Source organism: Vollenhovia emeryi, unplaced genomic scaffold, assembly GCF_000949405.1.
Source record: "Vollenhovia emeryi isolate VEMERY1.0 unplaced genomic scaffold, V.emery_V1.0 DF939161.1, whole genome shotgun sequence".
In the NCBI taxonomy this organism is placed as follows: domain Eukaryota; kingdom Metazoa; phylum Arthropoda; class Insecta; order Hymenoptera; family Formicidae; genus Vollenhovia; species Vollenhovia emeryi.
Window position 1 is genome coordinate 182,089 of NW_011967205.1, and position 27,542 is coordinate 209,630.

General features: G+C 45.0%; 1 protein-coding gene across 3 annotated transcripts in view; it reads right to left on the reverse strand.

The window, feature by feature from the left end:
- Positions 1 to 27,542, reverse strand: part of LOC105564607 (hemicentin-2) — a 215,293-nt gene that overhangs the window by 41,707 nt on the left and 146,044 nt on the right. For all 3 annotated transcript variants that reach the window (XM_012017096.1, XM_012017097.1, XM_012017098.1), the window contains 2 exons: positions 3,731 to 3,841; positions 1,399 to 1,602 (listed from right to left, as the gene is read on the reverse strand). In XM_012017096.1, the coding sequence (XP_011872486.1) occupies positions 1,399 to 1,602; positions 3,731 to 3,841 (315 nt within the window). The remainder of the gene's footprint in view (positions 1 to 1,398; positions 1,603 to 3,730; positions 3,842 to 27,542) is intronic.

Sequence of the window (27,542 nt, forward strand, 5' to 3'; positions counted from 1 at the left end):
AACCCGTGCCCCCGGCACGTTAAACATTTGAGTTCCCTTGTATAAAACAGGGAACTCAAATGTTTAACGTGTCGGGGGCACGGGTTCCCGTTGTCCGATCAAGCTGAAATTTGGCAGGGACTATTTTTTTGTGGATTGGAAACATTCTGGAAGGTGCCGTGGAAAAAATTCGAAAACAAAATTTTGATCAAGAGTAAATAAGGACCACCCTAATATACATATATATATATATATATATATACGAAGGGAACGGTTTGCCCAAATGTCTGAAAATGTAGTTAGATACAGATCTTAAAATAATTTCGTTGGCCCAGCACAACACCATAATTTTGTAAGAAGCTGATACCTCGGCAAAACCGGGTTTTCCCCACGTAAAAAGAGCGAATTGAAATAGAATGATTTTCATTGATATCCAACATCGCTTTATAATCATCGCCCCGTTTAAACTGATTATTGTTCACCCAGACTAATTATCGACTTCGGTGGACTGCGTGCCACGCGCGTAGATAATGAGAAATGAAATTGCAAACGGGAGGTCGGACGGATTCGACTCCTGATACAAGGCTCGATTGGCGAATATAGATCTCTCCGTCGGCTATAATCTTTTCAAGGACGGACAGCCGCGCGGGAGCGAGAGGCCGCTATTTTCCGACTAAAGCTCAGATGGACCCAGATTCTCTCTCGATGCAGACCGACGAACTCCCGGCCGAGCGGCCGAGTATCTCGTCTCTCTGTCGACGGGTCCTCTCGCGTTCCTCCCATCGCCCACCCTTCCGACGGCTTATTCGTCGTCGGTTCGCAAAAATAGGGAGGGGTCTAGAAAAAGTGGCCATCGAGTTTTCTATTATCCCGATAAACATCTCGCGGCGGTTCCGGACGGTTTGTCAATGGCGCGATGGTGTATAATACAGTTCGACGAATCCTCTTTACCCGTAAGTGAAGGCAAATGCAATATCGCGCCGAGCGCCCGGGATTACATGTCCTTCAAACACACGTTCAGCTTCTATCCTATTAAAGGATCGGGAGTTCATCTATCTAAGTTTGCGTATCTGTGTCATTGTCGCCATAAGACGATTAAATCCAACGGAAGGCGTTTGGAAACTGTCGAATCCTCATTACGCCGCGCCGGGATTCGCGCCGTCCCAGCGACAAATTCGCCGACGTGTATTCCCATGAATATTTTAAAACGCTGGTTTTTTTTTACCGTAATCGCGCCGTAACGATACGTCGTTATTATCGTCGCGCGCAGGTAATCGCGCTGGCTGTAATTATCATATATCGCGCAAATTAAAAACGCCCGATAAAACGTGCCCGGCGGCGAGGGGGCGCGGAATCTCCGCGCATCCGTGCGTGCCCGGGAGGGCGAATTTTTATTCGCGTCGCATATCGGATACTTACAATTCATGTCCACGCGGACCGACGACGATAGCGGAATCGACCTATTGTTATTCGTGGCGTTGCAGGTCAGCACCGAGTGGACGTCGTCCCGGCTCAAGTTCTGTATAACGATCTCGCTGCGCGTCACGGCGCTGCTCGGCGTCGTGGTCCGGTTGGTGACGAATCGGTCGTTGCGATACCAGGACACCATCGGGGCCGGTTTACCTGCGGACACACGTCGATTTCAGCCTGTGTGGCGTGTCAGAGCCGCGCGAACGAGAAAAAATAGAGACATTGTTCGCACGATGCCCGGCGAATCGCGACGTTTCGGGATCGGCGGAGATCTACGCGAAGCAAACGCGCGCCGGAGACGTTTAACGGAGAATTGATGGTTTCGCTCGTTCAACAGGATCGCAAACTACCGCGACGCGCAAATTTAATGGTGCAAGTATCGAGTGCCACTCGAGACTTCATTCAAAAGCACGGTGATAATGAAGTGCAATAATTACAGTCTATAATTAGCGAAGAGAGTTAACATCGTGCAAATGGAATCGGTCTTTCATTACGAACGAGCACAGATAGTGTCATTAAACAATCAATTTCAATATTATCGTCGATCACAGATATATGGACACTCGAATTATTTATCTAACTATCCGCATTATGCAGTGTATCTGAATAATTACTTAATGTAACATAATTTGTATAATGCATAATTGATGAAAACTAAATACAATGAATTAACAAAGATCAGTAATTAATATTACAGAAATTATATTCTAATATTTAGGTCGATTAATGTATACGCGTGTAAAATCTTTGTGCATTTTAAAATATCAATGGCTTTTGCACTTTATAGGAGACAGGAGTAACATTAAAATATATGAAAAAAATATATATATATATTCGACTCTTGGCAAAGTTTAGTCATATGATTTAATTGTTAAATATGTTACAAATGTATAAATGTAGGGGCAAAATCATTAATAACGCAAAATGCGTGAAAACTTATAATAACGCTGTAAAAAGTCATTTTAAATGTATAGCTACGCGATGTGCAAACACCATTAATATATATAAATATTATCCATTTGTAAATATGCACCGACGTTTTGTAACATGCGAATATTTATTCGCATAATATTATTCTAATTTCATTAATGGCTATCGTTTACAGACTAAATAGATGGATATTAATGCACGTAATTAATACATGTTACAAACGTAGTATGTATTCCAAGAGGTCTTGCGAGTCAATTAGCCGGTGTGAGTAATACAACGCTCGAATTCAAGTCAAAAGAAATAATTATCAAAACGCGTTACTGCGTTATAAAAATAGGAACCTTCGATTTACACACGGACAAAAAGATGATGTATCAACAAGATCAGTGTAATGGAAGTAAAATCGTTGAAATAACATCAGCATTAATGAATGAAAAACATTAGATGTTTTAATAATCTGAATATTTAGTTCAACGCTTCAAATGAAAACCCATAGCAAATACAATTGAGTGAATTATTTATGTTTGTGACAGCCCGTGACGTTAACGTTTAATTTAAGCAACTTAATTTTTTTAAGGTGGCTCCTGCACGCGAACCGACCAAAAGTAGAAAACATTGAAATTTAAATGTGATGTAGTTGCAAGTTTTATTTATCAGCACACAATATTTTAAACCCAGTCGCCGATAAAATAAAAGAAAGAAAAAAAAAGTTAAAGTTATACTTTTTAACATAGGGGTTATTGGCCGATCACTCGTAGAAGCACTTTGAGGGTTAATATTGGGTTATAATAAAGTAGATCTCAACAAAAAAACGAGACGAATATAATAAATGTTATAAGGATTAAAATGCGCTATTAAATATATGAGATCGCCGACCTCTGCAAGCAAATATTTATTAGTAGAGTGAAAAAATATAATGTTTTGTAGAACTCTGACAGCTCTATGAGATTTGACGACGTATTTTTAAACGTGCATATACATATAACCTGGTATACATTTAATTAATAATGCATCAAGTGATATTTTTTCATGAAAAAAGTCACATAAATTTGCAAAAATAAAAGAGGCCCCACCAATACTGTTCGCTCCTTCGTGCAAAAGCCCCGCCTTAACTCAACAGCATTTTTTCCCGTACAGACAGAAATAAATTCGCACGGATTACCGGAAAACAAAAAGAAAAGAAAAACGTCTCAACCAGCACGTCCTCCTGTCTCCACTCTTTTTGCCAATCGACCGCGCGGCAACAAAATCTGCGTTGCGGGGGCAGAGAAAATTTATACAGTTTTTTCCCCTTTCGAGGGTGAAAAGGACCTCGTCGTTACGCGCCATGTGCGCGTCCCGATTTACTCACCGCCATGGACGTCGCAGAAGAGCCGCAGGTTGTCGCCCTCCATGTACGGCCCGACCGTCGTGCCCCGTCCGTTCTCGTTCTCGTCGACGATCGTGATCTTGCGCGGCGGCACTGGAGAACAAAGAGAAATGCCGAATGTAGTTAACGCCGTGGAATATTCATGACGCGCGAGCGGGGGAGGCTCTCGCGGCGCTCGCAAGGGGCATCGTCCCGAGGAACGCGAGCGCGACGCGGAGAAGAGCTCGGCGGCGGCACGTCACGAAAAGTCCGATAACACGAAATTGGTATTGGAAGATCGTGCTTGAGATATCGCGACGGCATTAAATTGAAATCTGAAATCGATATCGGGGGAGGCGCCGCGAGAGCCCGCGCCCGCGATGTATTTCTGACGGGCGTACATAGGGGATGATGCGTCCGCGTGCGCGCAATTCTGCCGCCCCCCTCCACCCCCCCTGGGTTCCAGAAGCTGGGAATCGTCGCGATATCAGATATCGGACGAGCCAAGTTCGCCCGGCGAGCGGAACTTGAAATAATAAGAACGGGGTCGCGGGAGAAGCGCAACTTTTTATCGTTTCCCTTCGCGAGCGCGCGTGCGACATTTTTTAATTCTCTTACGTAAATTAGCTTATTCGGGGGAGGGGGAGGGGGGAGGGGGAGGGGCTGCCTATTCGCGCGGCGAGTTTTCGCGGAGAGAAATCAGATTGCGACGCTCGCGAGCCGTTTGTAAAAGGAGAGCCACTCGGCGGACGGAATTCCGCGCGGGTGATGTAATTGGAAAATTACAATCAAAAATCACGCCGGAAGACCGTATTCAAGAACGCCACCTCGTTCTGGCTTATTTTTCTTCCCTGGCGGCATTCTCTCGCCGCATAAAGAATTATTTTGGTGCTGCACTCGGAGCGGAGAGAACGGCGTTTTATTCTTATTGCAATTTTCTTTCATGGCGCATCAAGCGCGACAGTCGAGAGCTTTTGAAATCAAAAGCAACTTGGTGAAATACAGTCGTTTCCCTTCAGTTTACATCAGATGTATTATTACTACCAGCAGGAAAAGTGCAGGCTTCGCGGTTACCAGCGCTCCCTCACCCCTAATAATATCGTCTGTAATTTTAACTGCAAATTTACGTGTACACGTAACGGCGAACTTTGTCATCGATCCTCTTCTGTGTTGCGATAATAAAAACGTGCACACTTGATTTGACAGAAGTGAAAGGTACTTTTAAACATATATTTCACGTCCATTGTGTGTCGCGCGGATACTCCGTTTCTCCTTCTCTCGCTCTCCTTTCTCAAGGGCCTCTTCGCCCTCCGTCCCTCCTCGGCCTGCATCTCCGCGTAATCCTGACAAATGGTATGCGGGGAAGCATCATTTATCGGTATTAGCCTTTGTAGTATTTGCAGTATCATAGTCCGCCGGTGTAATACGTTACGTATCTCGATTGCCTCCGCGGCGGCGCAAGGAGGTACAGGACGGCGATGTACTCGCGTCGATGCCGGCTCCCGGTGTGTTCTCGCGACCTCTTTTTAAAGGCGCCGGTCCCTCCGCTAAGGACGCTCGATGCAGTAGTCTAGGCGGCGCAATAGCGCGGCGCGCCATTAATCCGCGACAGGTCTGACAGTGGCGCACCTGCACTGCTGCCGTTATTTATTTCCGCGGAAACTGCCGCGGCTTGCTCTATACTGACGAGAATTATCGTGCTTTAATGAAACCGATCCCTCCGGTAAAACTCAATTTATTATCCGGCTCCGGGCGCGCGCTTTCACGTCCGACTTGGCGCCGGCCACTTTCTTTCCTCTAATTATCCGCCGGCGTTTAGCTAAAAGCCAAAGCTCGCGCGCGGGCTTCGGCCCCCCGCGAGATCATTCCGCCGCGCAATCATTTTTCATACACCCCATTTTATCCGCTGGAATACGTTTCTTCCGCGTAGTAAAGCGTAGAGTCCCGTTTCGACCCGACGGCAACTGACGATGATTAAATTTGTTCCTCTCGTTAGCGGCGCGATCGTGATTAACGTAAAAATAGATCTTGCATTCGTAGCCCCGAAACGATTAACGGTGCGCGATGTTGCGCCATTAATATTACCCTCTCTCCCTTTTTCAATTACTAAGGCGCGACATAACTTTCTTAGAATTATGAACGTCACCAGATATTTACGGTTATGACGATACAGCGCGGTGGTCCCCGGGAACCGTCTATATAACTCTCTAGGAAAATGCCGCGCAAAAAGAAATTGATTTCGCATTAAGCTTTATCATCTTCGTGGCAATGAAATACAGTATCCTTACGGCATTCTATATTTAACGGACCTACCTATTTCGCAAAATATATGCGTTACAGCGACATTATGTGCCTTAAGTCGGTCGACTTATTTCAGCGAAACGTGCTCCGAACACTTTGCGGTCGACTACGCTGCATATAGTTAACGCAAAGCCCAGAGCCGATTAACGAGAAATTTTCCGTAAAGTATCAACACATGATGCAGTTATTATAACAACGTGTACACTGCTAAATACGGTTTTGGATTCGAGTTTTCAAACTCTGCTTCTTTGACGTTTTGGACGCATATGATAAAGACCCTTTATGTATAGCAAAATTTAACTTTCACATGCATCCGTTCTCTCACGTTTCCAACACACGCAAGTTTTCGTAGAAAAATCCTGTTAATTAAGTCGTATAATCAAGTGAAAATTGCACAGATGTAGATTGTGCCCTTCTTCAAACTCTTTCTTCTCTCTTTACACCTCTTACAAATATCAAACTAATTTCACTCTACTTACACGTTTAATCTTGTATCGCGTAGTACCGTCAAATTCGAGGTACAATTTTTTAAGTACAATCGAGATTTGCGTTACATGCCGATAGAAGATATTTTTCTCGATATAAATATTTGCGAGGAAATAACGAATACATGACGATCAGTTGGAGGTACCGCTCGAGAAGGCAAACTCGAGGTACAATTTTGTAAGTATAATTAGATCGGAGTTACATGCTGATAGAAGATATTTTTCCCGGTATATGAGCACGAGGTACAAAATGTATGCGGTAACAATGAATGTATGACGATCTGTTGGAGGTAGGTACTGCTCGAGGTACCGTCTATAAATTCACGATACATTTTTTAGAAGGTGCAAGTGGTTCTCGTACGTACCTCCTAAAATAATACGAGGTATAATGTACCCTCCAAATGCCTGTCTCCATGCCAACGGCAGATAGCTTTTGTTTTTATCTTCCTTCGTCGCGCCACACTTGCGTGATCGCGCCGGCTAAAGACACGAAGTGCATATTACATACGTTAGGGACGCGATTTGTAATATAGATATTCGAGGTATTTTTCTCGTGGCCAGTGGCCCAGAATTAAATTTCGAATGTACAGAGTGCATTCGCAAGTTACATAATGTGGATCAATCTTCCGTTTTGTGTCTACATCGTGGGCATCCACCAACAAGACATGTTTCCGTGACACGTTTCTCCTCACAATAAGACTCCTAATTTCGCGGTACCATCTTCCCTCCTATTTTCGTGGACTCTTATGTACGTCATAATTGCGCATACTTTTTATTTTAACGTGTGCCTCCAATTTCTGGCGGTACGCGCTTAAGAGCGTACTCTCCGCAATACCTACATAATCCGGGTTTTATTTCACTCGCAACTTTGTCATTGTCCTTCACGATCGGGCGAGATTTTTTTTTACGGTAATTTCAGAATCGCCCTTTCGCAATTTACAATTTACCATTCAGTTTACATTTCCGGCAATTTCGCTCGCTCGCACATACACGGTTGATCAGCGCGCGCATTTCATTCGCGAGCTCGCGCACTTGGACACCAGCGCGGACCGGTCAGATTTATTGTTTATAAAGGTCCTTGATTTCGGGGACATCATCAGCATCGAGGGCGCGGCGCCGCGTCGGGGGAGAGGGGGGAGGGGAGGGGAGGGTGGCGGGAAGTCCGAAACTGTTTTTCGTGATTAATGCCGTGCCGGGTGGGCGGCATAGGGTAGAAGGGAGGAAGGGGGGGCATTAACGGACGACCGAGCTATCGGGCGGTAATTGTCGTGGGCGCAGTTACGCTGGTTAATTTGAGCCGCCAAAAAGTTACTTCCGCCTTTTGCTCCCGCCGTGGCCATAAAAAAAATTTTACTGCGGTTCGCGTGCTGCTGCCGCGCGCAAATGAAGCCGTATCGGTGTGCTAACGGCGACCGAGCGCGCCATAACAGCGTGCGGGATTTGATTTCGGACTCGAACTTTACGTTGCCGTCGCGCGCGAAGTTTCGCTCTGATAAACCGGTGTGTTTCGGCGAAATAAAATACCGCGGCCGCGCGGTATAAAGGGTTTAAATCGGAATCGCGCGCCGTAAGCCGTCAAACATTCGCTGCCGCAACCGCGGCATATAATAGTTTTTTTCCCCCGCAGGTTTTGCGGGCTTTATTTCGGATACCGACGTTACGGCGTTAATCGCGCGATTATCGCGCGCGGAGCATTCGATTCCGCGCGATCGTAATTATGCGGACGTAAAAAAGTGATACGATCGAAAATGATACTTCGGCTCTTATGAATAATCTGCATACGCCATGAATATATTTTTGGCGCTTCATCGCGCGAGCTTTCATTACATATTTCTATCGCGATCAACTTAACGAACCGTTTTTATTCTCAAATTACGGTCGCAATTTCGCTTTTGTCATCACATTAACTTTGGTTGCCGCGCCATCGGTACGTATGGTGTGGCGGCGCGGCGCGACGAAGTTCAGTCGCGGTGATTTTTTAATTTTCGATGCGTGACAACAGGCCGTTTAGACCGGCTATTTATATAAACTGCATCACGGGGGAATGCGTAAAATTGCACGCCTTGATTGAAAAATATTTCAGCAGGAAATACACACGGAGGTGTATTCATGGACAAAAGTACGCTTTTTATTCATAAAGCGGCGGTGGCTGCGAAAAAATAAAGCGTCTGCCGACGTCGCGCGAAAAAAAATTGGATCGGTGTACGGGCGTGCGCGCGCACGCATACAGACGACAGGAGGGGTATATATAAATTCTGAAAGAGGCGGCCGTTTCGATTTTCGTCAATGCTGCGCCGATGAATAGGGTGATCCGATTCGTTTCGCGAGCGTGTTCCGCTTTGGCGAGCGCTTCACTTTTGTCGCCCGTCGTCTATATCCTATGCGCGCCCACCGCTCGTACTTCCCTCTTTTTCCGCACGTGCCGAATCAAAACACGTTCGTTAATCCCGCGAGATGAAGAGAGCGGGGGACATCAGGGAGATCCGTCGCTCGGCGCAATGTACTGAATGTACTCGCGATGTTGTTTCGTAGGAGCGTCGCGGTAAATACCATTGGCTATATCACTTGAAAAGTAGCATCGCGATGGCAGTAAACTCAGGAAAATCTACCTTATAATAAACGCAGCAGTCTCGCTTTTTGTCGATAGAAACGTACAGAGAGAGAGATACCACGTCTAATCACATCTCACGGAAAAATTGGCAAAAGTACCTTACAACTTTGTAATAAGAAATATGTAAAATAGATAAAAAATATATCATTCAGCCTCGGTGGTCGAATTGGTGAGACGCCTAGTCAGAGGGAGGTCCAGGTCCAAACCCGGGCTGTGAGGTAATATTTTTCGCAATAAATTGAAAAATACGAGATATTTAGACACTAACATCCTGTCACGGCTCTTTAGTTTTTATTCCGTCGAATTAGTGTTTGCCACACGAGAGCCTTACGAATTTGTATTAATTTGTTAAGTATATCATTGATCTACAAGCTGGACACGATTTTATAAGCAAATTTTTTGTTACAATGATTATTAAACTAAACGTAGGATTTTATTTAATCTAGATTTTAGTGGTAACGGATTACAGAGTACATTAGATATTGTTTTATAACAAGGAAAAGGCGTTAGAGTGGTGCTGGATAAACTAGGGTAAGAAATATGGGCACAGTTGTGGTATAAGAATATACTGCAGCGGCCACGAATGAAACCTTACAGCCGGCAACCGTAAAGCACTAGAAGTGCGACAATTAAAGGAAATGAACGGATTCGTTCACGTTGTTACGTTATGTCGAATTACTTTTGCAGCGGGACAGTAATTTAGATCTACACGCGCCAAGACTGCGTGCTAATGCGAAACAATTAAACTGCAAAACAAACTTAACTTACTCGTTAATACTATAGGCGAAAGGGTTTACTTTTCCACTTACAGCGGCGCAATTTTCCGCGCTCGTTCGGAGAAAACGGCGCGACGCGAATGCAGAGAAAAGAATAAAGATATCTCGTGAAAATTGCAGCGAGTAAGCAATCACTGACCGTACAATTTTTTTTATATTGCCCGAAATAAAGACAGGAATCTAAAGACAGGTATTGTAAAACGAGTAATCGCGTTTTACAATACATTGTTTTTCTATTTTTATGTAGCATTTCTTATTTGCAGCAATTAATTTAAGATTTTACGATAATTTCTGTTAGCACTATTTCAGGTCAACCAGTATTAACGACGACAAAGTGCATGAATCATTTCCCTAGTTCGGAATATCTTCCTAGAGCTTGGCAAATTTGGCCTGTGAAAGTTTATTCGTCCTTCTCGCGGTTCACGATAAAACTTGTTACGTAATGCACGTAAAATCATGATTAATATTTTCGCTACCACATGTGCACGGCGCACTGATTCTCACGAGGGTCACATGTGTGTGATACAGTGATATAACAATCTCAGTTTACCTATTCAGTACATTTATGCATAAGTGAAGCGCAACGTATTGTGCGTACTTGTTAAAAATAAAACACGGCTTGCAGCCGGTTTTTCATACTATACGGCGTTAATGTCTACAAGTATAAAATTTTCAAAGTATGCTAATGCAACGAATGTATAACAATTCTCAATGGCTCGCATTTCATTCAAGTAATTTATTTCATCGCTTTTCGCTCGCCGACGTGCGATATGGCCCAAGCTATTACTCGATTGTTGCTATTCCTTGCGACACATTCTTTCGATAACGAGGGAGAGCCGGGACGACTCTTTCTTGACTGATTTTCCACGTCGATCTGTCTCGGTCGGAGGAAAGAGGTATCCCAAACGACGGAGCTGACTCAGTCGGCCGCGACGCAACGCGACGCGACGCCCGAGAGCGTCCATCACCATAGTTTGCTGCGCGTGGCGACGGATCTGAAGACCCTATTATAATAATTACTTCGGAAATTGCTGCCATCGTCGACGAGATCCGACACGCCGTGTCGCTTTTCCTACGCCATCCCCGCGTTCACGTGTTGCGCGATGTATCATCGCCACGTGGGGCGCGACAACTCCCGTGTATTTATGCGACTGTTTATAGAAGATAATGTTAATTAGTCACACGGCGGGTCGTGCAATGGCAACGAAACTGGATGTACCTTCAATTTAAACCCCAAAAATTAAATTAACTTGTTGAACGTAGCGACTTTGGTCCAACTCGACTAAAAATTGCCCGTCCATCAGTGAGATAAATATAGTCTTTGACAAATATACCCTTCACTTGGTTTCATTTAATTCTATCTTCTTCTTCCCGCATCGGCATTATAGAGCTCGGGGTGAGCCTCAGCCAGCCATTATTTTTATAAGATTTGTAATTTAATAGGCATAACCGATTGCATTTTATAAAAATACGATATCGTCGACATACACTTTGCTTCGTCTCGGAGAGTAAGATTCGCAGTTTCGATGCTTCATTCCTCGTGTAATTTTTTAGGCGAACAATAGAATCGTGTGTCTAAACATCCTGGATGTATTTTACACGGAAACGGTTACGAACTTTAACGCACGTTCCCAATTTCGAGTGTACGCGAGCTTTCGTGCATTCGCGCGGAATCTCAAGATCGGCACCGAACGTTCGACGTACCGCGGTGGTAATATATACGAAAAATCGCACGTGAATGCGGTCCGACGCGAAGGAGACAGGAACCAACCGTTGAGACAGACAGGGATGGGGGTGGTGTACCGCATGGCGTAATATCCGCTCTCGTGTACCGCTCCCTCGCACACGTATGAACGGGCTTCGGTCCCGTACGTGCTCGGGTCAGGGTCCATGTACACGCCGTAGATACACATCCGGTATAATCCGACGCCGGGGGTTCGCCGGGGGTTCGCCGGGGGTTGAACGAAACAACGGGCTTGTCGAAGCGCATTCCCCGGCTGACTCTACTGGCGGAGGTCCTCCGTCTTCCTTGTTTTCTTGGCCCCGCTCTCGCCGCTAATACGCTTGTATTTTTGTCCGAATCCTCTCTCTCAACGCTGTCTTTCCGTAATCTTTCACGTCTCGCTGCTCTCCGAATGAGAGAGAAAAACGGAGAACGAGAGTGAGAGAGGGAGAATGAGAGTTGGTTTCAGGTTGACTGAGACAGGATGAGGTACAACCGGTCCTCATCCCTTACTCCTTTATCTTGCGCGAGTATAAGATTGTCCTGTCGTGTCGAAAGGATCGCCCTTCCGCTCGGTCGAGATATACCACGAGGGGAAAATAGGGTGCAAAATGAATTTTCAACTGAGGCGGACGCATCATGTGGGAGATTATTTCTAGCTATATATATGTGTGTGTGTGTATGTATATGTATATATTAAATTTTTATATCAGATTTTGCAATCTATTTGAGATGCGTCGAATTCGTAGATTAATTGAGGAGAGTCATCGATGATGCGCAGATAAAATTTTTTAAATACGCAATTTAGACGTTCGCAGAATTGAGAAATGTGTATATTGAAAAATTTGCCCGAAAAGTTTAAATAAATGACATTAACGTGCATAATGTACGGCGTATCATTTTTTTTAAACCCTTTGTCTCCCTTAGATTTACGCGACATTTCATTATTTACGTTGCTGAAAAAGTATGCTGTCAGCAAAAATGGCTTTTTGTACAAAGAGAAATTATGGTCTAGAATGATGCTGCGCATAATGTTGTATGGATGTTGTATGTGCAGAGCCTTAAAAAAAAGCTGGTGACGCACGCAGCAAGTTGCAGTTCAAAGAGATAAAAATGAGAAAACTTTTACAGCTCAATTCAATTTGAAATCCAATCATATTACTTTTCATCTTGTCGTTGTCATGTTAATTAATTAAATAATAATCGATTCGCGCGCGCGTACACTCCTCGCGCGCCTTTGACAGAACGCATAAATCCCGCTGCGATGACGGTGTAATTATCTCGGCGAGCCCATCGCACGCGCCGGGATTGAAAAAAAATAGCACGGAGAAACGAACCGAGTTCCGTGCTCGCTATCCCGGGCACGCGTGTAGGCGAAGCACGTGCACGTTATCTTGCGCACGCACGTATGAATATTCAAATCGGCGCGGGTGTTATATAATTCAACGCCAATTCAAGATAAGTCTCATAACCAATCGACCGTGCCCGATTAATGCGTTCGCTCGGTATCGTTTAATTAAATACACGCGACGACGGGGGCGTTGGCGATTTTCACGTTTCACTCGCGCCGAGAAAACCCCCGCGAGAGCCAAACAGGGTACAACAAAAATGCCCCGGCTCCATTTTTGTCTCTATTATGATTTACCTTTCCAACGTGATTTTTAAAAAAAAACACCAATTTTTTTAGCCAGATCCACACGTTCGATATTCGAGATCGGCACGGACTATTACGGCCGGTCCATTCTTTTTTATAGAAAACTCTATATCTCGCGGATATTGCGCAACGTTATTCGTGAATATTTTACTCTCGTATATTTCATGCTTGACGGAAATATCTAACCTATCTAAAGAAAAGACTGAAACGGCGAAACGTACGGCAAATATTTCTCGTCCGAGCCGCGGGAAGATATACGCATGGATTTTGCAGACCGCATCCATCAAGAAATGCTAAAGCCACGCGAATTATGCGAAAAATGTATCAAAGTATAGAGGGTTACGTGCTGTTTAATTACTGCCTTCGCTCAAGAGACAACTCTGTATACGTTTACAGAGTTTTAATAATTTGTGTGCGATGCGCGGCTGATTGCTACTTTAAATTATAAAAGACCCTCGATGTAGAGTCCTCGGAATTTCTGTGGACCGTTTTACATCGTAACGTTAGAGAGGATAACATATTCCGAGAAACTTTATATGCATATCGCAACGTCCTTGCGAGTGATATTTTGCTAATAAAATCCTTTATATATTATAAATAACGATAAAATATCATTAGTGCACAGAAAAGGGAATATTCTTCTCTTGAAAATATGTTTAGTTTCAACGTGAATATCTTGAAATGAGATTACGCTGCGCCAAAGGAAGAAAACTTACTTGAATGACGCAAATAAAATTCAAGCGCGAAAAATATGTGCTTATTACTTAAGAATAATTGGAAGGAAACGATATTGGACAGAAAATTACATATTTTCAAGTCGAAGATCATAATGATTTTATTGTCACAATAATTATATTGTATTATTCAAGTGACAATTAGGGGATTTAAATGAGATTGCAATATTGTTTGAATGTAAGACTATTAAGTGCTTCTAAGATTGCAGATTTTTGCGTATAGGGTAAAAACCAAATTCGAATCAGTTACCAAATGCGGGTCAACAATTTGATGAGTCGTCAATAAGCGACATTTTAAAATAATTCACTTAAATTTTGCTCTTTTATATATTTACGACTTTACGCTATATTAAAATAGCGAGCTTATTGCCAACCCAACTTTATGCTTTATGCTATATTGTCGATATCAGAAAAGGTATCGACGCGTTTTTACCTCGCTTATTAGCTACTCGTCAAATTGTTGATCCGCATTTGGTATATAATCCGAATTTGATCACCTTATCCTATACGAAACGATAAACACGTAAATTCAAGTATATAAGACTTGATCCGATACTTTTTTTTCCCGTGTAAGCCGGTAGATCAGGCTCGCAAAACACGAAGCATCATTTTTAATCTCTATTACCGATTGAATGTCTTAATGGAAATGTAAGCTAATCCTCTTTCCTAAATTCCGCTGGAATTCAAACTTGCTCATTTTATATACGCCCGTGCGTAACACGTGTAATAAAAGAGTTTCTCGCGTCGTTGTAAAATCATGAATTGCACGCCTAGGTTTCCCGAAGCCATTCGCGTTGCAGATTCACGCAGTTACGAAGTTTACGGCGTCAATTAACAGACAAGTCCGGTGCCACCGGTTGACCGAAGTTGGCGAAACCCGCCGACTTTGTCAATATCGGGACCGCGCGGTTCTTGCATCGGAGCATTCGATTGTCGTCTCCAATAAGATATGTCGCGCGTGACCGAGTACACGTTACAAGAAAGATTCTTTGTTCTGTGACCAACGCCGAGATTCAAGCGCCCGCGCTGTAACGGACGGCCACTAAATCATCGGACGTCGCGTTAAGGGGAGTTCGCGATCGTTACAGCGGTGACGTTTCTTGTCCCGATACTCGGCGAGAACTTTCGGTCCGGCTTCGTCGCGCGGACCCTCTTCACCAACTCCGTTCCGCGAGAGGGTTTCTTACGGGCGCGACGAACCGCAGAGCGAGCGAGCGAGCGAGCGAGCAACTTTTCGCCGACTTTTGCCGACGTCCCGGAGCACTCGCGGAGTAGGAAGAGGACGGCAATCTTCCACTTCGGACAGTCAGAAGTATTTTTGCCGGCGCGCTCGGATAAGATTCAAGTGCCGGTACGTGCGAAGTGACTTCGGAACTCGGTCGCCGGCATCTCCGAGCGACGGCGTGACGTGCACAGCCCGGATCGCCGTCTTAATTTCGCCGCTCGCGGCCGTCCGAGCATATCCGCGCGATCAGGGCGCAGCCACGAACCGCTCGCCGGCAAATACACACCAGCCCGGCTGTGTGTTCCGCCCTGTGTGCGGATAGCTCCGCGCTACGAATCCGCGCAGCGCGGGCGTATCGAGCGGTATTTGTTCTGGCGGAGATGCGGCGCGGTCGGTCCGCCGGGATAATTAATCATGCTAGAGAGGCGCGTATGTGCGCCGACTTCGACGGATGGAACGCGATGTAGTAAATGTGATTTCGAGTTCGCGACCAAGTCCCCACGTCGCGGAGTTTTTACCGTTGAAAAATTGACGTCATTTTTTACACGGCGTCCGACTGGAATTTTCGCGTCCCGCGCAAGTAAGCCGATGCGCCTTGATTTACGGCGGGTCTGTCGATACGTAGGTTTTAACATGTAATATAACGCGCGGCTAATCCCGCCCCAGCACGCCGAATAAAATACTGGGGTATCCGTCGCGTTACATCTTTAAATGTACTCGCTACGCTAAATAAACTCGAGTCATAAAATATGTATTATTATAAATAGCACCGATTGCGCTGCACATGCTGATTTTTTAATATACTTACTGCACGTATATTTAAATTCTAAAATATATATTATTATACTAAATATGTACTGCACTTATACCATGCATAAAATATCGTTGTACGAAATCATCTTTACTCTTATCTTGATTAGCGGTAATTTCTCGGTACTGTAATCTCGCTTAATTACAAGTACACTGAGCGGGGCAGTTCATGGTAGCTGATGTAACGGAGGGAATCCAGTTTAAATTCCCTCGCTGATATTCCGGCTATGTATCATGCACGTAAATCTCCCACGACGAAACGTCCGAAAAGTTTCCGTCCTCCGCTGAATGTTTCAGATTTCTACTCGGTTAATCCTGTGGAGCGCTTAGATAGAATCGGCATTGAGGTAGGTCGATACCGCGGGAGAAACTCATCAGTCTTGCCGGAACTTTTATAAAAGTTTTGATGGATTCACTTACGAAACTTCGCGATAGGAAATCTATTTTACATATTGCGACTGAATGCACATTGTCATTCGCGACGTGTGACGACTTCGTGCGATACCCGGGAGTCCCGATTTTTTCAAAATACGTTTGCACCGGGGATGCTGGAGTGTTTCTGCACTTTTGGCACCTTTTGCTCCTAGAACTGTTAATTTGTGAAAACATTTGTACAATATACAAATTATGTGGCTCTTGTATACGAACCGACAGTGTTCCACTATTCGGACGAAATCAGAGAACAGTATAGTATCATTGAAATTAAGTTTAGCAGCCTAACAAAAAATCTATTCACTCGAATAAGTTATAGGTTAGGTAACCCATAAATTATTTGAGTGAATAGACTTCTTGTTAAGCTCTTAAACTCAATTTCAATGATACCATGCTGTTCTTTCACTTAATCTGAATAGTGAGACACTATCGGTCTGTACACAAAAGCCACATAATTTGTATATTACACAAATGTTTTTACGAATTGACAGTTCTAGGAGCAAAAGGTGCCAAAAGTGCAGAATCACACCAGCGTCCCCTTAGAGACCTGGAGTTAGAAGCAGCGTCGCTGATGCACCTCGCTTTTTTAAGATACCGCTGTCTGTCGCATTTGTCCTGTCAAAAGTATTATTACTAAAAGAGCTACTGTCATTGTTTTCCCCAACGACTGTATTTTCATTTACGCACTCGTAATAGCACGTTGTATGAAAGGAGGCGCGACGTTAAAATTGATGAAAAAAAAGAGTTTTCATGCATTCATAAGCTCTCTCGTGTTACATGACGCCCCAAATTCGTGTACAAGAGATAAAAAAGCCACGCAACTATTGTTCAACGATCGTTGACATCACGCGGCTTTACAATTCGCCTTTTGGTGCCGTATATCCCTCGATTCGTGCCGCTTTTACGTGCGAATCGCGGCGGTGCGATGTTCTCTAGCCTAAGAACTTCTAAATGGAATCTCTGGTGAAACGCGATACACGTAAGTGCTCTCGCCGAACGGCGCGATCGATAATTCCGCGCTTCGTTGGCCAGCGCGGCGAATAAGTATATTCCCTTAATGACTTTCGCGCGCCGCCCCTGTCCGATCGCGTTTCCCGTATAAGACTCGCGGAAAAACGAGCGGGAGAGCCGGGGCCGCGCCCTCCGCTCGCCGATATAATTCCCCGAGAGTTTCCGATACCGCCACTCTCCCAACCGATTTTCCTCCGAGCGCTTCCTCTCTCCGCGCGCGGGTCGCCTCTTCGCTGAAATTAACATCGGGAGCGTACGGAGGCATCCGTTCTCCAGTTCTCCACTTAACCGATCTTGAACGCGTCGATTAGTCTTCCGGGCGCTGCTTCCGGCGCTCCCGGGCTACTCCGGTTTTTCAGAATAATGGAACACCGAAGACGAAAAAGCGAGGCGGAGAGTGGAAGAAGAATGGAATAAGGAATGAGAAACCCGAAGCAATTATTTTCCCTATTCCCTTATTTCCGAAAGAAAGAGCGAAAGAGAGAGAGAGAGAGCGCGAGCGAGCGAGAGAGGGAGGGGGGGGGGAGATCGGTCAGGATGGACGAGGCGTGGTATTCGATAAGAGAGCGTCGTCACGTTCCAGGTGGCAACTCGCTTCGCGATTTCTGACTCGTCCGCGTATTTACCGGGACGGTGGAAAAGTCGGATCGAAACGATTAAGGCCCTGCAACACCTCGTGCAACAGAATTCGAACGTCGTTTCCGGTCGTTCGCGCCGGCGAGTCGGCCGCGGCGCTATCCGAGATCGTTTCGGACGATGCCGCGCGCACTTCTTTATGTTCCATTACGCCCCTGCACTGTTATTGTTTTGGCGCGGGACGCGGGCACCGCGAGCCTCATCAACTCGAAAGAGTCTTCCGGAGTCGCTTAACGTTTCACCCGCGTTTCAAACCCGCCGCGGCAAAAAAAAAAAGAGCGGAGAGGAGAGCTAACAATCTGAAAAAGTTCACGTACGGACGCGCGTTTCCCCTTTACGGCCGGACTTGATATGGCTTTTTAAGGTGAAAGGTTACTTAAGCATTTTTTATATCCCGCGAAATGGCCGCGGCGTTTACAGTTGTGTTTTTGAAACGGCGCAATGCTATTTTTACAACGCGCTGATATCCGATGTTTATACTCGTGTATTTTCGTTGATATCGCTCGTCGCATAACTTGGACAATTCTTATCGACAATTTCGTATCGAAGCGTTGCGCAGGAGACTTTTCGTGGGGGAAAAAAAAGAACTAAAGATCGAAACGGAGTAATCTCCAAATCAAACACTAATTCGACAACCGATCTTTCAAAGCTGTAAACAGTGTAAATAATCTAAATAAATACTCTCTCTATTTTTGATGGAATTTTTATCTGCGGTCTGATCAAGAAAATATCTACCCTTCAATCATATATGTTTTCAATCGAATTTCCGCGATGGAAAGATCGACACAAAAATTCGCCGGGCGATAGCGGTATTCGAGTCGAAAGGAAATGCGCAACTTCTGGATCGCGTTTATTCCATCGCGAGTCGATTCATCAGGCAGACAATCGCGCGAGTGGCGCGCAAAAAGCTAATATTCCGGCGGTAACAAATGTACGCCGCAAAGAAATGATTCGGAGAGAGGGGGGGGGGGGGGAGAAAGAGGAGAAACGGCGGGAGGAAACTTCAAGTTGGATAAACTTCGAAGACTTACCGCGATAAGGTTTGCGCGCCGGCGATTTTTCATCGCGTTGCGCAACGTTTTCCGTCGCGCCGTTCAATTCCATAAAATAAACGGGCATTTAATGCGAGCGCGACAATTAACATCATCTGACTCGGTTTGTCCCGGTGCCGCGGCTTCGCGTGTTTACGGACGTGTTTACAATGCAGTATCCGACAGGCGATAAAAACTAAAAAACTCGATTGCGCTCTTGCTCGTATTTACTTATTGCACGCACAGGTGTGTGCTGACAGTTTTCAATTTCGGTAATGGCTCAATGCCTTTTCCGCCGTATTTTTACGTCGCTGCATCACCGTAACTTAATATAAATAGCTATTGGAGATATAATCACGATGGAATACAATTTCATTAAAAATCCGTAACGACGCGACGTTGCAGCGGGCGCCCGACGTCGCGTTAAAATCGTTGTGTTCGCGGGATTCGGTGGATTTAATGAAATTTCTGATTAGAATTACGAAAAGCACGTGAAATGGAGCACGCTTCGCTCGAGGGATTCGCGTCGATGCGTGGTGCGTGAGGGGAAGCTTAAGTGTCAAAGAAATTCCGTGATATCGAGAAATACATCTCGAATGCAAGCCGCTCGAATTCAAGCCCGCGATCTGCGCGATCTCCCCTCCCCCACCTTTTTTTTTACAGGAATGCCCGTTACCGTGAGGTGTACGGTAATAAAAATAGAATTTCCGAGCGTAGCTTTCATTGGAAGTTACGCATTTTCCAAGTTGAAGAAGTTCAGCGGCAACGCAAAGCGCCGTAAAATTTATGCGCGCGCTCTCCCCCGAGATTTATCTTGTCATTCCGTTTGAACTCGTTCGCGTCGAAGAATCTGAAAGTAATGCGGGATACCGGGAGGAAGGAAGAAGCCTCGCTCTCTGACGTAACGGCGGGATGTAACGGCATCGCCACCACACGGCGGCCTCACCTACGCCTTGACGGTGGTACGTAGTAACCGTGCGCGCATTGCTAAACGTTCGGGAGGTTTAATAAAGCTATTTTATGCGGAGATATCGCCAGGTCTTCTCTCTATTATTACAACGCCGGAGAGCGGCGGGCGATGTAAAACGGGGGGTAAAATATCCGGAGAGCAAAGATGGGAGCCACGATGCCGGCGCATGCGATAACGATCCACTCACCCCGCTAAATCCACGACATTGAAGTCGCATTTACGGGGTAAGTGAGTAAGCAAGAATTTCGGCGGTTCTTGCCCGGAACTTACCTTCCGTTAGCCGGGGGGCGGGGTGGAAAAGTTGCCGCGTCCGCGCGGGATCGACGGAATCCCGTTCCCGCTGAGGTGGATGCATCAGTCGCCCCGGCGGAGGGGCGGTGTGCTTAGAAGTAAAATACTATTAAAAGTTCGTGGGGAAGGCGCGAGCGGGCAATCCAGATCAATTACCTTTCGGGAGAACAATCCGGGCGCAAGGGCGAGCATCGGCGGATACTGAAAACTTCGGGCCCCCATGGGATGGATCTCCATTCGTAACTTCCGAGCGAGAGCAAATCGAACGTATTCAGTGGCGTAAGGAGGATTTCCGTCCCTCGCAGATTACACGGGGCGCCCTGGGAGGAATTCGTCGGCCCGTGCCATTTTTAATATTTAAACTTCGCGGACGAGCGCGAGTGCGCGCGATCGAGGCGCCGCGTCGCGCAAATTTCGACCTTCCACGCCGCGAATGCAATCGATAGTCCGCTCGACGGCGTTTCGTATCGATACACGATGCGATATTACGTCGCAAGGATTGTTTATAAATCCGGCCCACCGGAGTTAGAGCTGTCGCGCACCAAATTGCATAGCTGCATATGCATAGCACAAGACCGTCTAGACCGAAGGGGGAAACCGCTGAGGGCATTGCGGTGTACAGATTTGCGGCATTAAGCCTTGCTGAGGCATTATAAAGATAAAATAAGATAAAACAAGATAAAACAAGATAACATAAGATAATAAGATTAAGTATAAATGCCCACTGGGCATTGGTGTACAAGATTTTGGTCAACGGTTTCCCCCTCGGTCTAGACCAACGAGCGTATTATGTAAATCGATATGGCGACTCAATGCTCGATGCTATGCAATTTTGTGTGCGACAGGTCTTACTCGGTAACAAAACCGTAGCGAACGTTTCGTACGATTCCTTTTGTTTATAACCGCTCGAATAACGCGTCCCTCCGAAACGGGGAACATGCTTGCACGAGCGCCATGTATATATGCATGAAAGGGTGAAGTACCGCGAGGGAGGCCCCGGCTTGAATGCGGGCCGCGTCGAATCGGCTGGGGAGTCTTATAATCCGCTTTAAAATTATTATTGCCTTAGTTTCACTTCGCTGTTATCGCCACAGTTAATTTTTATCCCGATCATTACGGCCCGACGTACGTACGTTCGCAGATTTCACCGGCGGGCCGCGTTCGTTACGGGGGCGAGGGAGAGAACGCGGATATCATCCCCGAGAATAATTATTTTCGTTGAAAGTGCTCCCGCGGATTACGAGGAGAAACGATAATCGCACTTAAAATTTATCCCGATTCCGAGCCGGCTGAAACTGATTGCGATGCATTATCTCTTTATCGCGCGGCGCGCCAGATGCTACCCTCCCTTTTATCCGAGCTTTTTCAAGATATTGTTTCTTTAAAAAGATCCTCGAGCGACGTCGATCTTGCAGGGCCATAATGTTTCTTGCGTCCCTCCGAAAAGTTTATATTTCTGCACTCGACCGCTTTTTATCTCGCTCGGCTCTCCGTAATTCCAACCACTCATCGAGAGGAGAGTTGATTCGAGTAAATATAACTCTCGAGACTAACATGTTTCGTCGGCACTTCGTTCTTTCTTTCTCCCCCCCCCCTTTTTTTTTATTCGACGTGCCGACCTACGGTTTCCAATAAACCGAGGATCCTAAGAACGCGCTTGTGGCCGAGTGAACTTACAGCGGATTTACACGAGTCGAGTGCTGCTGTATCGTGTATCGACTGGCTGTCGATCCGACATTACGTCTGTTGTTTTGCGCCGAACTCGATACTCTGCACTGGTTTACGTAACCGAGGAGAGAAGAATTGGTCACACTGTTGCTCCAATATTGAAAGTCGAACACCGGTGATATCGACACCAACGTTCTGCTGCGGAGACCGTGACGGATATCCCCGCGGAACGTACGAGTTCTTCCACGCCTGGAAAATTTGCCAAGTTACCCGGCCCCTTCCTCTCGAATAGGAGACACATTGTATCTCTCCGTGTCCTTTTTTTTCCCGTTTCAACATCGACATCAGTCAAGTCTGTTGTCCAAAAATGCAAACCACGAGAATCCAAGCGCGAATGTCGTCGGTAAGAGCACATTTTCGTTTTTCATCCCGCGCCGTTCACGCGTTTATCTTGTAAAGCTGCCCGATCGCGCGATAGTCTAAGAATTTCTATTCGAATACTATTATTATTTATTGTACAATAACTGAATTCGATTCAATTCGATTTAGATAAGAACGAGGAGGAAACCGCTGAGGGCATTGTGGTGAACAGATTTGCGGCATTACTGGGCATTACTAGGCATTTTTCGGGCATTAGTTTGGGCATTAGGCCTTGCTGGTGCATTATAAAGATTTAAGATAAAGTAATGCCCACTGGGCATTGGTGGGTATTGGTGTACAAGATTGTGGTCAGCGGTTTCCCCCTCAGATAAGAATCACTTCATCCCTGCGAAAGTGAAACCTCAAATTTTCGAATCCCAATCTTCACGTTTAATCGCCAAAACTATTTCCGAAAGATCAGAAACTATATAGAGGCCGAGTTTATAGTTGATTGTCGTTAAACAAATGTAAAGTGCGAGCGAAGCGTGGAAGACGAAAAAGTATGCAAAATATTTAAGATGAAATGCAGACAAGCCAAATGTAGAAACTTGAAACTCTATCAAGAGAACATCACGTTGTCTTGTAAGATCCGGTTATAAAACTGTATCACGTTTCGAGACAGGAATTGAGATCTTCGGCGGAAACTACAAATGCGGGCCTAGAACTTGTTGAGAGAGAGCCAAAACTCTATCAATTGTATCGGGATTCCGAAAGTGTATGTGCTAACTTCGCAGATGTAACCACCGCTCCATTGAATAAAAATTTCAGATCGTCTGCTCTCTCCATGCCACCTCTCTCTATCTCTCTCCCGCAACCATTTTACTTAATCGTGACGAAGTGCCGCGGTAGGTGTACCGCTCGTTAATCAGAAGGCGAGCACAAAGCAAATTCCTAAGCGGTGCGCTTGGCGTGCATTAATCATAATGCAGTGGAAACGGGTGCGCGAGGATCGCTATATGCGCGCTTGAAACGTAATATTTTCTTTAAAGGCGGTAAACAAAAGTCCCTTCCCCCCGTGTTTATTGTTGAACGCGCAACGACGTTGTCGCGCGTCGGAAATGGAGTTTCCATGACTCAACGATATCAGATAATGTGAAGAGACGCGAAGTGAGACGATGTCACGCGGTACGCGAGGAGGGTGTTACGCTGTCGTTTCACAGAGGGAAACGCGAGGGAACCGCTTTACGAAATGGAACTACGCTCCTCCGTCCCGGGAGGAAATGGCAGGCAGTTCGTTTGCCCTTACGTGGGATTTCGATTATCGCGATTACAAAGTTGGATCGGCGAAGAGCGAACGGCAATACAACGTCCGCGGACGTGGGTATTACCCAGTTATGTATTGTCCCGTCCAGAGGCCGAAAAAAAACCCCACTCGCAGCTTTTACCGCTCCATCCTTTTCTTACTTTAAAGAAACAACGGTTCAAGAAGATAAATGCGCTCGTTTTCTGTAGCTCGACTTCGAGGAAGTCTTAATGCGAGGAGCCGCCATTTCTTTGGAGTTTTTGCACCGATTTCTGGTTTCCCTGGCTGGTTACTCGGGAACCACCTTATCTTCAGTTCGCCCGTATTTTATGAAACCCTAAAGCATGATATAATATCTCTGCTTCTAAACGAGAACTGATAGGTACATACCGACCGGAGCGGGCTTTAGGTACCGATTTGGGACCGTATTCAAGCCGTTACTCTCTTTTTATTACAGCGTAAAGATTTTTAATCGTCGATAATCGCAATTTTATCAAAATTAAATATGGAGAGAAAACCGTTTTGTTTCATTACATAATAATTAAATCACGCCGCTCGAACATCGTTGCGCCTGTAATAATTGATAGCCGAAAACATTAATCCGATACAATTATTAAAGAATATGCAATGAAATATTTGCGAACGTTTCGCGATAACGTGTATCATTATATTATTTTGCAAAATTATAAAATACACAAAATTTATGTCCGCTTGCGCGCGCGTTATCCGCATTGAAATGTCAATATTGGCCGACAGAAAATTGCGAGGTATGCCCCTCGTGAAATCGCCAGTACAGCGCGGAAAATTTATCGAATTACATTCTATACTTTCGGAACTGGAATACCTTGTATTTCTTGTTCGACCGAAAGGGGACACGGCGTCTTGCTACGATAAATGCTCTCGTTTACCGAAGCTTTAACGTCGGGTCAAAGGTCTGGTTCCCGTCGACTCTACGAAACTTTTCACCCTCCTTTATTCCCTTTATTTTTTGCTGGGAACCACTGTCAAACACAAAGTTCCTCGATACGGTAACTCGGGCAGCCGTCGCGATACAGCCAACGGGGTATTCCTGCCGGAAAATATGACGGGTTGGATTATTTACGGACGTCTGTGGCGTCGACAAGAAGATCTCGGAGTAATCTTGTCTATTGGACTAGGCGAATATATATATATATATATATATATATCCACTTTGTACAGCGTGCGACTGGTCATATTTACTCTTTAAGATAAAACGTCTTGCGCGAAAATTGTTGCATGTATGTTAATACCACTAACAATTTTACTAAATTCTTTCGCCTTTCCACAAAGCCACTCCCTACACTTACTATATCAGTTTGCGTATAATTATTAATGTTTCCATAAATAAAAATAAAATCTTTTCCTTTTGAATATGTTTATAAATTTATACACGTGTATTTCCAGCGACAGAATATTTTCCTACTTTCTGCGTTCACTAAGTGGAAAGCGAAGTTTAATTCAAATAAAGGATTAATTACCTGGAAACTCGCGATATTAAAAATTTTGAAACAAACTTGTTCGCAGATAACGTCGAGTTTTAACCAGATCCGTTCGCTGCCACGTATCTCCGATTATAAAACGTATTATCTTAAGGTGGCTCCTGCACGAAGGAGCGGTTAGTATGGGTGCTTTGGTGGGACCCCTTTGATTTTTATAAATTCATGACTTTTTCATTAAAAAAATATCGCTCAATGCATTATATTATATTACTAGGTTATATATGCCCGTTTCAAAACATATTAAAAAATATGTGATATTATCAAATCTCAAAGAGCTGTCAAATTTCCTCAAAACATTGTATCTTGCAACTTTACTAATAAGTATTCGCTTGCAGAGGTCGGTGACCTCATATACTTAATAGCACATTTGAATCCTTATAGCATTTATTATGTTCATCTCGTTTTTTGTTAAGATCTACTTTTTCTATAAAATGATATTAACCCTCAAAGTGCTTCCGCGAACGATCGGCCCATAACCCAGTGAACATCAAGTAACAGTTGCATAATATTAATATTACAATTTCCTACTTAACAATGTAAATGTAATATAACATGGGTGTTACATTACACTTACCTTGTCGAGCAGGAAATTATAATATTGATGTTATGTAACTGTTACTTGGTGTTTACTGGAATGTTAGAAAATACAACTTTAACATTTTTTCTTTATTTTATTTCATCGGCGACCGGGTCTGAAATTTCGCGTACTGATAGGCAAAATTTACAACTGCAACATATTTAAATTTCAATTTTTTTCTACTTTTGGTCGGTTTATGCAGGAGCCACCTTAAGGAAGTAAATCCACACTAATGGTCGAGTCGCTCCCTTCTCACCCTTGTTCACCTTATTCTATCCTCCCTGATCCTGTCGCGATAGTGCATCTGATTCGAATGCGTTCTCGCCTCGCCTGTTCGGCGCACGCCCGGTTCTTTGATGGCTGCGACGCGTAAATATGCGATAGAACGCGGGCAAAGGAGAGCGTTTAAATTCCGCGGGCGCAACATTTAACGACGTTCCCATTCTCGCTCATCTCACGAGCACATATTTCTCGTTGTAACGCGACGACTGTCGCGACTACTATATGTGCGCGTCGCGGGGGTAACAATATTACCCGTCTTCCCCCTAGCAATCAAACTAAAGGCCTGTGTCCACAATGCTAGAACTTGGTCCAAGTTCTAGTTTCAATAGATGTGTAGCCAATCAACTTGCAGCTTTTATGGAATAGCTGCAAGTTGATTGGCTATACATTTCTCGGAATTAGAACTTGGACCAAGTTCTAGTCGCATCGTGGACACAGACCTTAAGAAATTATGATGTTCAGAGTTGCGCCTTTCAGGGCCAGTTTCGCAAGCGTCGGCTAACTAGATATTAGTCGACTCCCTTTTCTATACTGTTACCTAAGAAGGAGATTATCTATCAGAAAATCGATCAACTTTCAGTTAGCAGTTAGCCGATGTTTGTGAAACTGGTCCTCGATCAGTCTCGACGCTGTTAGATTCGACAGGAGCTCGCTTCGTTAGAAGGTTTAACGTTAAAAATAGAAAGGAACGTGAATCTCCAAGTCTCAATAGACTCGGCTCATCGAACGCATAACGCGGAGTACGCGGCACGAACCGCAATTGTTCAGTCATTTTGTAACTTCTGTTCCCGAAAAAAAAAGGGAGAGAGAGAGAGCAAACCGTCGAGAGAATGATGTGCAATTTCGCTGGCGAAAGCGCGATGGGAGTAAAGGCACGTTAATTGGCGTTCATCTGGAAAAGGTTTACCAACGGTCGGAGTGTCTGCGAGCTCGTAGCAAGGACGTGTGAAATGTCGGTGGGTCGTAGGGTGCACCGGGGGGAAAGCTAATTACCCCGCGGGAAAAATTCCTTGGCACATGCCGACCAACGGCGAATCCCGAGGTGACGCTCGGGATTCGCCGTTGGCGTTTCCATAACTTTTCAACAGGATGTTAATTGGATTCCTTTTTTTCTCCTTGAATCCTCTGTCTCTTTTTCTCCCCCTCCGCCCCTGTTGTCGCATATGCTCGTCTCGTCCCGATGGCCGCTCACTTTATTTCGAATTTATTACGTCGCTTAATTGCCGTTTTACAATTCTTTTGTTGGAGCGCGGAAAATGCCCGTCACGTCGAACGACAACGAGAAACGTGGTTCGGAAATAAGGCGTAATATTAAAACATAGTTTGGGGGAAAAAAAATCAGTTAAAAAATCGCTCTCTAATTAGAATTTTTTATCAGAGTTTACGATTTAACGTGGCGCAGACAAGATGACGTT